This window comes from Ostrea edulis, chromosome 1 (assembly GCF_947568905.1).
Source record: "Ostrea edulis chromosome 1, xbOstEdul1.1, whole genome shotgun sequence".
Classification (NCBI taxonomy): Eukaryota; Metazoa; Mollusca; class Bivalvia; order Ostreida; family Ostreidae; genus Ostrea; species Ostrea edulis.
The window spans coordinates 106,977,062-106,995,178 of NC_079164.1; the positions used below are offsets into that span (position 1 = coordinate 106,977,062).

Genomic DNA, 18,117 nt, shown 5'->3' on the forward strand with positions numbered 1-18,117 from the left:
TCTGGTGTGTCCAGGGGTCCGTGTTTGTCTGATCCCACCTCTGGAGTGTCCAGAGGTCCGTGTTTGCCCTATTCTTATTTTTACATTCGTTATAGATTTTTTAGATCGGTCACTGCTCTTCATTGTAACAGTTTACACACTACACACAGAGACACCTACCGGCTTCCGTAGTATTCATACACCGGGGAGGGGGAGGGGGCTTTTTCCTGGAAAAACTTCGCCATATGATATTTCACCTTAATTATTGACTAATACTATTGTTTGAATTGATTTACTGTAGATGATCCACGTCCTGGATTTAGAATGCATGCTACATGTATTTAAAAGATAAATGAGCAATATGGGAGTGAATGCATAATCTACAAATGTATATGCATAAATTCAAATGATTATAAAATATCGTCGGCCAAACGAAATCATATAAAACTTGATATCTCCTGTAACAGACTCGTGACTGCTAGCGTGACTGGATTGGGAAATTTGATCAAGCAAGATAAAAACAATTATAGATCTATTCTATCATGGCTGAGACTGCTCAGGAAAGTTCTTACGATAATCCGAATCTTGACGGTATGTATTTATATATATATATATAAATAGGTGGTGCGAAATATCACGGATCTTGTTTAGTATTTTTTTCTGGTAGATAGACAAGGAAGTGTTAAATCTGAGTAAACATGTTTTGTAAGTGAATTTACCTGACCTACCTTAACAAACGAAGAAAGTACGATGTCTGGCGGACCAGATCGAATCTTCGGCCCTTTGAATTGATTTGGGATATCAAACTGCCGTGAACTGTTGGAGAGAGAGAGAGAGAGAGAGAGAGAGAGAGAGAGAGAGAGAGAGAGAGAGAGAGAGAACGAAATGCACTTATCAATGTAATCTGAATGCCCTATAACCTAACAGTTTAATGTACATTGTTTTGCACCTTATAATCAGTGGTATAAGTGTAAACATACCAGTGCAGGTCTTGTGTACACTACAGGGACTAAGTCCGGACCGTCACCCGGTAGTCAGTCTTACTAGTTTGTCCCTATGGGTATGGCGAGGGGACCAAGACATGTGCAGTTAATATAGAGGTATTCTTTGTACGAATCAAAGATTTTAACGATGTCTAAATGTACATGATAGCACTGTCTCAAGTGTCAGGAAAATATTCAAGTTCCACAGATCATATACAGTGTAGAGAACAATGTTTCTTCTATGGAGCGCCAACATAAGCTCAAATAATTGAAAATATCTGTAATTATTTGAAGATATCATTAATTCAAGGCGAAGAGAGCAATAATTCAATTACTGCGCGCATCAATTGAATTAATGATATGATTAATTCAATTGAAGAGAGTAATAATTCAATTATTGTAATATTGTATACATGTTATAAAAGTGTTTCCGTTTTATTCCTTTCTATACTGTGGTAAATAACAACTTGACACATTTCCATCCATCTATTTTCATTAGAATCTCTATAATGTATTGGCATTTTATCATGACTTTGACAATTTGCGCCATGGTAACGATTGGTCTATGACCTTGACCTTTCGACGTAAATTAGACTTAACGTATCTCTGTGATATCATTACCATCTTAGTATAAACTGAACAGGACTCCGGGTTGACTCAAGTTCACAATAAATCAGCAGAAGTAAAAGAACACAAACACTATACACTGGCCACTATATCCATGACAACTGTATCATCTCTGGTATAAAGTGTCCCCACAACATTTTCCATACATAGGGCCTATAATGATATAATTGTGATTATCTACAATGATTTATTTATTCCAAATTAGGGCCCTCTTGGGCATATAGCATACACGACTGTCAATAATACATAAGACAATTTTCAATGTGTAATTTTACTACACTAAAAAAAAATGCACTGTAGATCTCGGCCCTAATAGTACAGTCATAAATAGATATTAAGAACTCCAGGCTGTACTATTAATAAAATGTACTCCAACCAATTTTGTGACAAACTTCATTTGAAATTTTGTAAATCAATACTTGGGGTACACAAATCTGCAACAAATTTTGCTGTGTTTTCTGAATTGGGAAAATTTCCTCTACACTTTGACATTGTCAAATCGATATTAAGTTATTGGTACTATGGAGCGCCAAATTAACATAAACTCAAATAATTGAAGATATCTTCAATTATTTGAAGATATCATCAATTCAATTATTGCTCTCTTTAATTGAATTAATGCGCACATTAAATCAATTATTGCTCTCATCAAATGAATTAATGCGCGCTTCAATTCAATTATTGCTCTCATCAATTGAATTAATGCCAGTCTGATTAAAACCAGCCCCTTCTCCTATCGTCGTCAGGAGAGGGGGGGGGGAGGGGCTGGTTTTAATCAGACTGAATTAATGCGCGCATCAATTGAATTAATGAGAGCAATAATTGATTTAATGCGCGCATTAATTCAATTATTGCTCTCTTCAATTCAATTGATGAGAGCATTAATTTCGTAGAAATATTGCTCGCAATAATTGATTTAGAGCTCGGTATAAATAATTTGATGATCTCTTTAATTCAATTGAAGATATCTTTAATTATTTACATTGCTTTTGTATAAGGAATTAATGCGCGCATCAATTCTTTTAAAGAGAGCAATAATTCAGAGTTGAAGATATCATTAATTATTTGAAGAGATCTTTAATTCAATTGTTGCGCGCATCAAATGAATTGATGATATCTTCAAATAATTGAAGATATCTTCAATTCATTGAGTTTATGTTAATTTGGCGCTCCATATGGTACAGACTTGAAAACCTTGGTCAATCTTTTCCACTATTGAATGGTGCATATTGTGAATCTAAGTCACTGTTTGAACAGAATGTTCCGACATGGTACAGTACCACCAAGTTTCTCATCAATAAGCTAGATAGTGTTCAGAATTTGACTTGTGCCAAAGTACATAAATTCAAAAGTGAACTGAAGGATTGTTTATTCAAAAATTATATTAAGGAATGGAAATCACAAGCTACTTCACAATACGACAAAAAATTAAATTGCTACATATCTTTTAAACAAAACTTTGGTCAGGAGAAATATTTAGAATTACTCAAAAACTTTGAGCAGAGGAGAAGTTTTACACGCTTTCGCATATCGGCACACAGATTAAATATTGAAAGAGGCCGATACCAAGGCATTCCTAGACAAGATAGACACTGTACTAGATGTAATACCGATACACTTGATGATGAAAAACATTTTTTACTGTCATGTTCTCATAATGCGGAAGAAATAAATGTTTTATATGAATTGGTGAATAACTACTGTAAGAACTTTTGTAACATGAATAATGATCAAAAGTTGATCTGGCTCATGACAAACGAAAATGCTCAAATACTCAAACAAATCAGTAAAATGATCTTCAAAACAGGGATATAGAATACTAAGGGTTGTATAACTATACTTGCATGTATAATTTACTCCTTGTCGATTTCAAATAAACACATCTATAAATAAGCTAGCTGTCTCGAATACTTGGGGTACAAGACTGCCAGTCTGATTGACTTGGCAAAGGCACCGTCCCTTGGTACCCCCTGTATTCGTGACAACATTTTATAATACTGTTTCATTTTCCTACCCATGTAACATCCTTGTTGTACATCGCATTTTCAATCAGTACTATAAGCCAGCTCAAGACCAACATCAATGTAGAAATGGTATACATCTGTTTATCGTATTGTGTAGTTCTATTTAATTGTATACAATACTCATGTAAGCTGTCTTGAATATATAACATCTGTATATGGTATGCATGTGTACATATTGTGGTATCATGTATTTATTTTTGGTATACTATAAATAAGCTGTCTTAAATACTTAGGGTACAAGACTGCCAGTCTGATAGACTCGGCTCAGGCACCGTCCCCTGGTACCCTCTGTGCTTGTGACAACATTTTATAATATTGTTTTACTTTACTTCCCATATAGCACACTTATTGTACAGTACATTTCCAATCAGTATTGTGATGAGAATTCAATACCTATGTCAATGTAGAAACCCTTAACATGTGTTTATGGTACACATGTGTAAATTGTCATATCACTCTAGTTATAATGTTTAATTGTTAATTGTTAATTTGTATATGCCCCCTGAGGGCCCTTGATTGGTGAATAAATAAATATAATAATATATAACGTTATTTTTGCGATTTTTAAAAATCACATGTCATGAAAATACAACCCATCCCTTTATTTATATTTGCACACACAAACACACGGACTATGTACACAATCATTTCTACAGGTAGATCATGTATACAATGTGCATGGGTTTTTAATATTCAGCACTATGAAACACACCCCTCCCCGATTTTTGCAAATTATTGGTTCCGTCGTAGCATTTTCACAATATTTTTCTAAATCATGACTAAAATCAGGCCATTTCTAAAGATTTTGCGAGCGGATCTAAGAATTTGATTTAGAGATCCGCCTCTGCTGTCTGTAGGTATTTTTGCGCAATACTGTAGGGATAAAATGTTCACGTGATTGGTCATGTGGTATATTACCAAATGGCGGACGGGGAGGAAAGAGCTCCGCTACTTCGGAGCAATATATCAGGTCCTCCACCTGTGTACAGCTCACAAGGTAACGTTTAGACAGTTACTTTTATAAGCAGTACATTTTTCAAAAAGCAGAAACTGTGAGGTATTTGTATTTGTAGTGTGTACGGTGGACTTAAAAGGAGGAAGTTCAAAACTAAATACATTACCATTCTATAATTTATATACAGGCCTAGATAGGTGTCATCGAATCCCATACGGATATTGTGTATATAATACTAAATCTATAATGGTTTTGTAATCATTAATTCAAAATAAAAACATTGATGATAACATGGCATGGAACCATGTTCAATTAAATAAATGAATTAAAAAAAAAAAACCTTTCAACTTTAAGAAACAAGACTATGATTTTCTCACTACTTATAATCATCAGCCTTCAAAATGAAGTTTTAAAAAACCCGTCTTCTATCAGTACCTAAAGCAATGGAACTTTACTTATAAGATATAAATCACAAGTTGGAAATTGGGAACCTGTGTCAAGAATAAATTTCAATATTGGGCTTTAAAGGGACATGGACACGATTCAAGCAGAAAATTTTCATTTTTGTTGTTGTTGATTTTTAATGTTTAGAATGCTTAACTAAGATATTACTAATGATCAGCAAAATTTTGGATGTCAGTAGTCGAGGTACATGGGAGATACAGAGGTCACAAGTCCTTGTTATGTAAACAAGGCTCGTGCCATGTTTTTGTTTACATAGGTTAAATAAACTAGTAAAAGTTTCGTTTAAAGCAGATATTTTTAGTTTATAAGTGAATTCTTAACACAATTAAATATTTTCTAGTGTTTGGCACATCTCATTAAGGTAACTCCATACTCACAGTTTTATCTGATACAAGTTTTAAAAGTGTAATTATTTCCATTTATTAGAGTTAAAACTAATAAATTATCAAATAAAATATATAGGTCATCACACTTTTTAAGATGCGAGACATGCATATATAAAATCATATATCAACGTAAGAAAATTACACTTTTCCTTAAACAGTGTTACCAAAATCTCATAAAAACTGGTTATGACGATATAATAGCATTCATAACAATTCCATGAAACTGTTTCTTCACAAAAATTCAAAAAATGTTGGTAAAAAATAAAGGAAATCTTTGCATAACAGACTTAAGAAAGTTAGCTCCTGAGCTTTTGAGTACAACTGCGCAGGATGCCACAACTATAAGTATTCACTGATTCATTACTGATCCCATTAGTGCAAACATATTACACATCTATTACTGAACCCTATCCAGTTGAAAAAAAATTGTGTCAATTCAAATTTTGAAAGGGTTTGACAGGGACTATATTTTGTGGCGGAAGGATTCACTAATCAAAAAGTTCTAATTCTGCATGATATTACAGTTTCTGTTTCATCCAATGTATCGTCTATTTTTATACCCCTATACGTGTATTTCAGTTTTATAATGTATGATACAGGTAGTTGAGACTTGGAACTAGTTCAAATGTTGTCATCTATTAACTTGGTTGATATATTTTTCCAAAGAGAACACGGATTCCTAAAAAAGTTTTAATTAATTTACTCGAAATTTTGTATAGAAATTCAGTATTTTCGCCAATAATTCCAAAATTTGATCTCCACTCCCCTCTTTTTTTAGTTGCATTTTAAATTGGAGGACCAGACCTTGAAAATTATGTAAAATTTTAGAAATTGACATTACTCCTATTATGTCATTTTAAACTCACAGTTTTGATATCATGAAGTTTTTCGTATATCAAGTGCAAAAAGATTATTATTTATTTCCTTTACTAGTATTAATTTCTTTTTTCATCTGTAGTGTTAGAGGACATGACTAGGTATCTATTTTATGTAATGATTGATTTGTGTTGCTTATGTTGTGTTGACACTAACAGAAAAATCAAGTTTAATTGAATAAATTTTAAGTGCAAAAAGGTCATGTTTAGAACACTATAGCTCAATAACAAGTGTTGTGACCCCAGTTTTTCTTTTTAATTTCCTAATTCTTCTTCAATGTAGAAATCAAAAGTACACTTCCCAAAAAATTGACATTACTCCAAATGTCAGGTGTGAACCTCTTTAATCAAGAAATCCATAAAAACAGAGTTGTTGCCCTTGGGTTCAATATTTTGAAACATATCATTGATAATTCATCTATAACTTAGGCTTTTGAAATACTCAATTTTTAACAAGATTTTTAACAATAGCTATTGGAAAAGACTATAACAAAAATTATGTTCCTATCATGCATAAATCTAAAATAACAAAGAATTGTGAGTGCTGTATCTCACTTATGACTAAACAACTGATATTAAAATTTTGGTTGACCATTAGAAATACTTTAGACAAGCATTGTAAACAATAAAAATGGAAAATCAAAATTTGAAAATTTTCAGCTCAAATTGTGTCCATGCCCCTTTAAATTTAAAGGGTCTGATTCACGACCCCCCCCCCCCCCCCCCCCCCCCCCCCCCAATTTGTTTTTCACTTTAAATGATTAAAATCTATAGTCTAATATGTTTAGAAGGTTTCACAAAAGAATTAAGGTTGTTAATCATGACAGAAGCTCATTATAGAGAATTTATTATTTGTTTTGAAAACAAAGATTGAGATGTGTTATTGTTTACAAAGTTTTCAAAATAAATTGATATTGATCCAAGTTTATTTTATGTATCACATTGCAAGTATACTTTAGGTAAAATTTGTCATTTAAAAGTCAAAATTTGTGAATGTACAAAAATTAAGATGATTTATATTACAAAATTAACATTTCACTGGTTTGTTTGACTCGTCGATCCTTTGTTTACATAACACATTACATTACACAGAAATCCCGTGAGGATCCGAGTGAGAATAGGTCCTCAGTACCCCCTTGCTTGTTGTAAGAGGCAACTAAATTGGGTGGTCCTTCGGATGAGACCGCAAAAACTGAGTTCCCGTGTCACAGCAGGTGTGGCATGATAAAGATCCCTCCCTGCTCAATGGCCATAATCGCCGAGCATAGGCCTAAATTTTGCAGCCCATCACTGGCAGTGGTGACGTCTCCATATGAGTGAAATATTCTCAAGAGGGACATAAAACAATATTCAATCAATCAAAACTCAGAATTAAAGCTGAAATATTGCTCTTATCCTTGCATTCAGAAGGTCCAAATTTTGGTTGTCAATATCAAATAAGTTATATTCTGAATCTTTAACTTCAAAAATGAAAAATATTTTTTTTCCAAAAAGGTGAACCAGTCCCCTTATTATAAGTAAACTCAGAGACTTTGTTATATTTTGTCTCTGAACATAATTTATTTTTCTTTCACTTATAAATAAAATTAAAACAAACATGTTTTGCTTTTGACTCTTGGAAATTTGTTTGGTATTCATCAGAATTTATTGGGGACTCACTAAATTTTTATGGGATGCGAGTTACTAGTAAATCATGAGTCCAGGGCCCACCTTGAAAAATTCCTAATGATATTGTATGTGTATTTATTTTAGCAGGATTCAAATTTTAGTGGCTTTGTGAAGCAAAAGCGCTAATTTATAGTTGCACTAAAATATGAAATTCACTATTCATCCATTCTCATATATATAGAAGGGCCAAATCATGATTACATTAAATAGTGCATCAGCTCCAACTGAGCCAATTCAGGCCTGGATTTCACAGGCACTTCTTTCTGTAAATGACTTATGACCTCTGTATACTAATAATGTCGGCCTTTTGAGCTTCCAGGGAATATGCGATCTTTCTATAAATAACTCTAACGAATTCCAAACGTAATTTTAGAAGAGTATGCTAGCCAGTCAAAATCGCCCACGTATTCTGCGCGGTATCAGTACATAGCACTTCGTGGTATAAAACGGAAAATCGAGCTGTAGACCCATGTTTTGTTGCAGTTTTTGGCGATAAGAGGCAATGAATGCAGTCTTGTCATACATGGTTTTTAAGTTGAATGATTGTACATTACAACAGTAGTAAATACATTTGCATCGCACATTCCCTGGAAGCTCAAAAGGCCGACATTCTCAGGGGGTGCCATTCAGTGTCATTTGAAGTTAGGTACCTTGTGTTATTATTAATATACAGAGGTCATAAGTCGTTTACAGAAACAAGTGCCTGTGCTATTATTAGTATACAGAGGTCATAAGTCATTTACAGAAACAAGTGCCTGTGCTGGATTTCTCCAAAGACACTTAAGTCGAATCTTGGACTTAAGTCTGGGATCTTTCTCAAATTTTGACTGCTCAAACAACAGATAAATCAAACTGTAAGTTTGAGATTTTTCCCAAGAACTCCAAGCCTGTACACTGTTACAGTACCAATGCTTTGTCCCGTGGTATCTCTTGCAATACAGTAACAAGTTTTGCTCCCTTCACAATTCTTTCTTTTTCAGTTATTATAGTACTATTAATATATATACATGTACATATATATATGTGTCTGTTTTACATTATGGTATGCAGTGGTGCTATAATATTGTGTTATAGATAAGGGAGGTGAAAAATCAGGGTTTAATTATTGCATTAATAGTCATTAAAAATCTAGATACATGAAGCACACATGGAAGATGAGTTAAAAAGAAATCTTATTATTTCAGCACCACCACCTGGCCAGGCACCACAGCCCATTCTACCTGATGAGTTGCCACCACCATACACTCCCACCCCTCAAGGGGGGATCCCCATGATCAACTGTAAAGTCTGCCAGGCATTGATCAATGTAGAGGGAAAGCAAAACCAGCATGTTGTCAAGTGTACTGTCTGCAATGAAGCCACCGTAAGCTCCGTTTTCAGTTTGTAAGGGAAAGATGGATAGGCTATTTAGCAGCAATAATTCTTCCCTGTGAGAGAGAGAGAGAGAGAGAGAGAGAGAGAGAGAGAGAGAGAGAGAGATTCTGACAAGAAAGTGTAGTTTTCAACTTTTGATGGACATTTATTTTGTATGATTACTTTTTTTTAGCCAATTAAGGGACCACCACCAGGGAAGAGGTACATACGATGCCCCTGTAACTGTCTGCTGATCTGTAACAGTACAGCAAACAAGATAGCATGTCCACGACCAAACTGGTAATACAAGCAATACAGACATTATAGTTGTTTTCAAAGTCAAAGATATATCTGAAACATTTGGAAAATTACACTGTAGAAAGTGAAGGGTTTATGTTAAAATATTTCCAGGATTTAAATTTTAGTATCTTAAATTTTTGTTTTGGTAAATAATCAGTTATGATTTTATTTAAAATACAAAATGAAATTATGGTACATGCCAATTTTTTTTCTTCAGCAAAAGAGTTGTCAATTTAGGGGGTCCAACTCAGGTCATCGTGCGCAATCCTGGAACAGAGAGATTTATCTGTGCATACTGTTCTCAGGTGTTTCTGGTAGGTCCAAGTCTCTGTATACATGTATCATCTGTCAATTATTCCCCAACTCAGTTGTTGAAATTCTATTTTCTTTTTAGGTGATATTTATCACATTTTTTACGAGGGAAAATAGCCTTAAAAACAGCTCAATTTAATTAAAATCCGATCTTCTTTAACCATAACCATTGCACTCCAGTGAAACAGAGAAGATCTGATTCTAATTAGATTGAAAAACAGCTGTGTATTTTTTTTTTTTATAGTAGTGGACATACATTTTTGTTAGAGCATGCTTTTGAGATTATCCAGATTCTGTAATTAGTCAAATTTGCAGCTTGCAACAGTGTACATTCAATATGATTCATAGTAACAACTTTCGAAAGTGATTGCAAACACAGGTTTTTGTAGCGTACTTGATTATTAAAAGTAGTCAGTGTAACTCGTGTAACAATGGTGCCCACTGACGCAGGATCACATCCTAAATTTCTTTTGCCTTTGAAGTATATAAAGTCCAATGAAAGTTTTTCAAATTTTTCAGTACCACGTGGGTGGCTGGAGCCAGCTTACTCGCTGTCCTCACTGTCGCAAAGTGTAAGTACTGGGGAGAGGTTAAAACTGCAGTAGAATCACTCCAGAATCTGAACAAATCAAAATATGTCACATTAACCAACATGTCATTTAATTTGGTCAATAGTGCATATTTTCCTTTCATGTTTAGGTAAAACCAGGTGGAAGTAGATACCGGTAGACCTATATTTTCTGACACTCAGTCTGAACTTAAAGGGGCTCATTCATGTTTTTTGAAAAATAATTGTTTTCATTTTTTATGTTAAACAGTGGACTTAACTTAACGATCAGAAAAATCTCAGTGTTGCTGGATTGATCTTATTTAAATTCAGTACATGTAAAACCTACAAGTACTAATCTGTACACATACTAATCTGTACAAGTAATAATCTGTAAATGCACTAATCTGTACAAGTACTGATATGTTGGGAGGGGTATCAGGACAACTCGCCCCCAAGACAACTTGGCCTCTCTTTGGGACAACTTACCCTCTCTCAGGACCCAGCTCTACATGTTTTTTTATGCAAGATGAAAGATCTAATTTTCACAAGCCGTGAAAATCCAATGTTTGGGTCCAGTAAATTCATCATGACTTATATGTAAAATATATGACAAAGTTGTCTTGAGGGCAAGTTGTTTAGGGGGCGAGTTGTCTTGAGGGCAAGTTGTTTAGGGGGCGAGTTGTCTTGAGGGCAAGTTGTTTAGGGGGCGAGTTGTCTTGAGGGCAAGTTGTTTAGGGGGCGAGTTGTCTTGAGGGCAAGTTATTTAGGGGGCGAGGTGTCCAGCATTCGTTGGAGGATGTATCTGGCACTGCCTTGTGAGATTTCTTCATAAATGAAAAGTTTTAAAAATTTACTTAATGTGGCAATCATCACAATGGTTTTAATTTTAACATAAGTGCATTTTAAGATTTTAAAATACATGATGGGTATTGTAACAGTAATAGAAGCGTTTACCTGCAGTGTCAATGTGTGACAATGATTTGGAGAGCATAGAATTAGAACCACAGTGTAAAAATCTAACACCATGAAATTAGAATGACTTTCATATAGTATCTGATAATTTACACTATGCTTTCTTGAATATGTTCTCAGTTCCTGTCTTGTTGCAGTACAGAATATTGTTAACATTTGTCATGTATTTACAGTTCTTCTTGTGACGGTGCAAACCAGAAAACTCGCTGTGCCATTTATCTTATTCTGGGAATTATTTTCCTTGGGGCAGGAATTGGAGTCACGGTAATTATAGATGAAGTCACCTGAGTCACTCAATATGGTGTTTGTCATCTTATGTCAATATTGAAAGTCTGTATTTCATACATTTTTCTTTGGAAAGGTGTGATTTCACAGCCCACAGACTGCTTGTTGAATTCCCAATGTTATTGATGAAAGATTATTTTTATCCAATAGGATGACTTTAATGTATTATTTTAAAAATTCCAATTTTATTGCATGTTGAAGATTTTTATTAGTTCTTTACCAGCTTTGTAGATAGGGGACTTTAGGTTTGCACCCCGTCCATCCATTCGTCTGTCAGATCAGTTTTCCTCTCTTTTTGTCATGCTTTCAGATATTCATTTGATATTTGGAACATTACTTTACCATGACAAGTTACAAATGAAGTTTAAATTTTGTTCCAGTCCATTGATCTTTTTGCTGAGTTATGGCCCTTTGACATAGAAAGTGTGGAATTTGAATCTATCATACATGGCTTTTATTTCATGGGACCTGGTTATTCTTGTACAAAAACTGTTGACACACAATTATTCATGTAGAATACTACACAGACAACCTGACTTGGAGTCAGTAGGGGATATGTATTACTATGCAATACTTACAGAATGCTTGTTAATGCATGAGGTCACTGCCCACTCTTTCCTGTAATTACATTTTACACCCTTCTTGAAAAGGGGGGCATCTGTTTGCATCTGTTGGTTGGTCAGTGTGTCTGTCAGTAGATGAAGTGTTTTCCACTCAACATCTTAAGAAACCTTTGTCTGACAGACATCAAACTTGTTATACTGGTTTCCCTAAACAGTAGATGATCCCTATTGATTTTGAGGTCAAAGGTCAATGGTCAATCTAATCCAGACATAGGAAGATATTGTATGCTTGATATCTTAAGAACCCTTTGCTTAAAAGACGTCAAACTTAGTACACTGACTCTGCCTAAGGAATGGATGACCCCTTTTGATTTTGCAGTCACAAGGTCAAGGGTCAAACTGGACTTCTATTTTGGACATAGGAAGATATCTTGAGAACCCTTTTCTTGAAAGACATCAAACTTGGCACACTGATACATCCTAGGGAGTGGATGACCCCTATTGATGGTTTTGGGTCACAGAGTTAAAGTTCAAGTGAAAGTATTCTGGGCATAAGAAAATATTGTCTGCTCAATAGCTTATGAACCATTTGATGACCAACATCAAACTTGATATACTGGTACCGCCTAAAGAGTAGATGACCCCCAATGGTTTTTAGTCACATGGTCATAACTCAAATGACAAGTTATTCAAAATGTTTGCTGAGTATCTTGAGAGATCAAACTTGATTTTGTGCTTGCCCCCAACTAGTAGATATACCATATTTTTGCACTATCATTATAGACATTCAAAATTTAAAGCTGATCCTTTTTCATGTTGACAATTGGTAGGCATATACATGTATGTTCCTAAACCATTTCTTGTTTTTTTTTTATTCATCATGATTTCATTATATCATTAGGTTGGAACTTACGAGCTAGCGAGTGAATCGGGTGGAATCTACACGGTGTGGATTGGTGAGTGGACAACGAGTCTTACTATATAAAGTTCTCTTTGCGGTGTAATACCCTAATTCCTGCTTACAATTCTGTTCCAAACTTCATTACAGGGGCATTTGTGATTGGCATCTCGTTTCTCATCAGAGCTTGTTACATTGGGTCAATTAGGGTCAGTCAGAGAGCATCTCCTCACTAAGATCACCACGGACATGAATTCGATGGATTCCTGATAAGATCACCACAAATATGAACTTGCTGGATTCCTGATAAGATCACTACGGACATGAACTTGATGGATTCCTGATAAGATCACTACGGACATGAACTTGTTGGATTCCTGATAAGATCACTACGGACATGAACTTGCTGGATTCCTGATAAGGGATCCAGACCGGATGTTCTTCTATTGCATGTACCTACTTTTTCTACAGTCCTTGAATAAAAATGACAAGGCAAAAACCATTAACCATTCCATTACATTGATTAGCTACAAAGAACATGTTATAATTTTATGGAGCAGGGTACATATTTCTTTTTTATATGTGCAAGTGTTTTTCTATCTTGTAATATGAATTGGCTAATTAATGTTGATTTTGAAATAAATAGACCTTTTTAAATGTATGCAGTTAGTCAAAGTGATAAAATAAGTGTGTCATATTATAGTATTTTTTGACTTAGCTTTAGGACATTGCCCCCAACCCCCTTTTCACACTTTTATCTACATTTTAAATGTCTTCTCTTTCATTAAACACTGCAAACATTGTACCTTAACTGTTAAAAATGTTTTGCATGTGATGAGAAATTGGACATAATCATACATGTATCTATACTATGTTAGATGACCTGTGATATAGATTTTTTTAAATGTTGTGTATTTTACAGTAATTACTGGTATGTATACTGTGTAAGAGTTGTGTTTCATTAGTGATTTGTAATAAGCCGATTATTTGTCTATAATTCCAATGTTATTTATTACAATTGTTTTGATTGGACAAAAATAAAGCTGAACAAGAGTTTACACATCAATAAATCCGAAAACGCGATGTATTCATACACGCCTGAAAACAAATAACATAGTGCGGGGAAACTATTCAAATTTTTGCAATTGTTAATAAAGTGAATGAATTGGAATTATAAGAATCAAACATTCTTTTTGAAGAATATATTGATGTGTAAACTCCAGACATTTTACTCACAAACTTAACATAAAAATACTTAAGTCATAAACTGATGCTTTGGTGCAATAGTCTACTGGTGTAGAGTTGTAATGATGATGATCCATCAAAACAAAGAACTGCACGGAGATCAAATCCAATTTATTGTCCTGAAAGAGTGACTAAAATGGATACAAGAGAATTTTGAAAGTTTGTTTTTATTTCTGATTTGTAATTGATCTTTTATTAAGGATAGACAGGGCAATGGTATGGAAAAAATATTTGTCAATGAATTTTCCTAATACTGGGTAAAATTGTGGTAGGACCCTCAATACAAATACCATATAACGAGTATTTTCTGCTTGTGGAAATTATCTTGATTTGATCCCTTAAAAGTTAGTAAATTATATTCTGCGTTTTCAATTTTTGTTGTTGCATTATACCTACATCTATATATTTCCTCCCTGCAAAAAAATGAACAACCGTAGAAAATACCCATTATATGGTATGTTCTATGTGGAAGTTAAAGTCATTGTTAAGATTTTTGAGCTTGGAAGAGTAACCTTCCCTGAATAGCTGTGAAATGTTGAACGTTATCAGTGTTCTGCCTATCCTTAAAACTAATTGAATGTTTGATTTTTTAAGATGTCATGTGACCAGGTTAAAAAATGTACAAATATATATATTTTCTTAACAAACTAACAAATTATAATCTTACAACTGTACGTATACTGTAGATTTCGTTCACTTTGTGCTCATGATTGTATATCAGTACAGAGACTGCTGACTAAAAGAGAACCAGAATAGAGTATAACATGTTTAATCTGGATATTGTAAAATCTGAAATAAAGGGGAAACTTAACACATATTTTGGAAGCAAACTTCGAACTGTGTCATTAGAAATATTTAATATTCCGGAGGTTGTCTCTTATCCAAAGATTTTTTTTCTAGCACCATGCTGGTCTGGATTAGACAACTTTCACTACGATTCTACCAAGAGCATACAGTGAAATACTATATACATTGTATATGCTTTTGTTATTATATTCTATGTGCACCACAAAATACTTACAATTATTTGCATTAACATTTATTTGTACTAGCTTTTGTAGATGTGTTGTATTCCCATTAATGGATTATCTGAATTACAGGAATTGGCTCATGGTGGCTGTGATGATGTAAATAGAATTAAATGTACCCCATTACTATCATAACCAGACTGGTCAGATGCAGAATATCTTTATATAATGGTGTCTAAAGTTGTGTAGAGGTGGCAAGAACATTCTTAATTAAGCTCGTTAGTAAAACAAAATGTTGATAAGTATTTATGGTGCAACATCTTGTTTTGTGCCAAGTTTGCATAATGAACTTAGCAATCAAGTGTGTGCCAAAAATTCACAATAGTTAGAGAGTTTGAGCTTTTCAACCACTTAATCACATTGTTGGTTTATGTGCTGTTGTTTATACACTGTGGGTTAAGTTGAATTTGCATTCTAGAACTAGTTAGTTCAAGAAATGTACTTCGAATGAAAGTGATTGGATGTTTTCTTCAAACTACTGAAATGTTTGTACAAAATAATTGAAATGGAATTTGAGCCAGCAATTTTGTTCCACAATAACTTGAGAAAAATGTCTTTGTTTATATGTTTTTGATGATTTTACCGATGACAGAATATTCCTATGTAGTTGTTTGTACTTTAGTAGGATTGCATGTTATAAATTCTTCTTCTTTTTTTTTAAGAAGTACACATACATGTATACACATGAAAATAAATTTTATTATCTTGGCATGTGTTTTTGAATATATACATGTAAAATAAGGTCCTTATTTGAATACTGTGGAAGGAAAAATAAAAGACAAATCATATACTCTCTATGCAATATGTTCTCAAAACTGACCAAGTTCAACAACCTGTAATTTTCTCAAAAATTGAAGAAAATCAAAATCCTTGCGCACGCGCACATCTTCCATACCCATACATAAGGTCCTCACTTGAAAACTGTGGAAGGGAAAACGGACAAATCATGTACTATGTAAAAATTCCTCAAAATTGACTAAGTTCAATAACCTGTAATTTTCTCAAAAATTGAAGGAAATCAAAATCTTTGCCACATGCACACCTTCAATACCCAAATAAGCACTGTTGTGAAATACTAAAGAAGGTTCTCGCATGTGGGTGGAGTTCACCGAACAAATCGTGTACTCTCTTATATCTAATATTTCCTCAACATTTACTTAGTTCAACTACCTGTAATTTTCTCAAAAGTTGAAGAAAATCAAATTTCCTTGCTACATGCACATCTTCAAAATCCATACAGACACTCTGTAAAACAAGATGGTCCTCTCTTGAAAATTGTGGGAGGAGTTCGCCGGACAAATTATGTAGCCTCCATATAGCAACAATTTTCAAATAAAGGGGCAAAACTCCTGCAAGAGAGGTTGAAATGGATCAAAATTGCAACGTGATCCACAAAGAAGCTACATCGTAAGTTTTAGCTTGATATGTGACAGAGAAATGAAATTAGAAACAGAAAACCCCAGACATATGGACCGATGTACAGACAATGCTGTACCACAATACGTCCAGTCTAAAGACGGGCATAACATATGGACCGATGTACAGACAATGCTGTACCATAATACGTCCAGTCTAAAGACGGGCATAGAAAAATTGTCTGCTCCATGTCTTGTGAACCCTTTGATAGCAAAAACATCAAACTTGGTACACTGGTACCCTTTTAAGAGTAGATGATCCCCACAGATTCTCAAGTCAAAAGTCTTATCTCAAATGACTGGTTATTTAAAGATGTCTGCTCGGAAAGATCAAACTTTTTATTGTGGTTGCCCGACTAGTAGATGACCCATTTTCATTGTCACTAGTCTAAATTTAAAGTTGGATCCTTTTCAATATAGCCACAAAACATTTCTTGTTAAACATTAAACTTCATCCTCCATGCAAGTCTGCACATCTGATAGTGGTCAGTGTGTTGTTTTCCCTGCTGCTTCCTTCATTTCCAGAATGCTCGAGCTGACCTTGCCGCGAGGTTACAAGTCTTGCTGCGAGATCTAGGGAATAACTGTATCCTTGGTTCTATCTTTGTGGACTATACAAGACTGACTTTGTATGTAGTGAAATCAAAACGATGTCATGTACAATTGCTTTAAGTCACATTCAAAATTTGCCACCATTGAACATGGTCACTCTGGGGGGGAATAAATTCCATTTCATCTTTTATATCTGAACAGATTTTAAATCATTTCATGCTCAAATACATCTGAAGTGAGAGACTGCACATTTCATGCAATGAGCTACTTCTACAAGTTTGATAAAAATTTGACATGTGGCTAAAATCTTCTGAATAAGGCAAAGAAATTATTACATAAACAAATTATGAATAAACTGTTCAATGGGCAAGTTACTACATCCACACACTACTGGTTTTAATGGGAGAGGATAATATATGTATGTCTAGCCCTCAGATATACCAAAGCCATATATCATTACTACAGTAACTTAATCCAAAGAATCAGATCTTGTTGATGGATACAGAGATCCTCAGATAAATCTCAACACTTTGCATCTTGTTTGATTTGATCTTCACCTGTCAATGAGAGATGATCCAACTTTTCGGATCAAGTTACTGTAGAAATGATAAATCTATTGCATCTTTAAATACATTTTCAGATAATTAAAAATTAAGTAAAATCATTTTCTGTGCATTCACTT

The 18,117-nt window shown here is 34.1% G+C and overlaps 2 protein-coding genes across 3 annotated transcripts in view; one reads left to right on the forward strand and one right to left on the reverse strand.

The window, feature by feature from the left end:
* The first annotated feature begins 372 nt into the window (after positions 1–372).
* On the forward strand, positions 373–16,177 carry LOC125667428 (type 2 phosphatidylinositol 4,5-bisphosphate 4-phosphatase-like). 2 transcript variants are annotated; one of them, XM_048900959.2, is made up of 8 exons: positions 373–570; positions 9,147–9,325; positions 9,509–9,615; positions 9,833–9,929; positions 10,447–10,499; positions 11,623–11,713; positions 13,199–13,253; positions 13,346–16,177. In XM_048900959.2, the coding sequence occupies exons 1-8, from the start codon at positions 522–524 to the stop codon at positions 13,429–13,431; spliced, it is 717 nt and encodes a 238-aa protein (XP_048756916.1). In that variant the 5' UTR covers positions 373–521; the 3' UTR covers positions 13,432–16,177. The 2 variants fall into 2 exon arrangements, with proteins under 2 accessions (XP_048756916.1, XP_048756907.2); XM_048900950.2 differs by lacking the exon at positions 373–570 and adding an exon at positions 4,492–4,610.
* The window catches only part of LOC125667385 (uncharacterized), a 29,435-nt gene continuing 21,254 nt past the window's right edge, over positions 9,937–18,117 (reverse strand). The window contains exon 14 of the mRNA XM_056153210.1: positions 9,937–10,546. Within this exon, the coding sequence (XP_056009185.1) occupies positions 10,535–10,546 (12 nt within the window). The 3' untranslated portion in view covers positions 9,937–10,534. The remainder of the gene's footprint in view (positions 10,547–18,117) is intronic.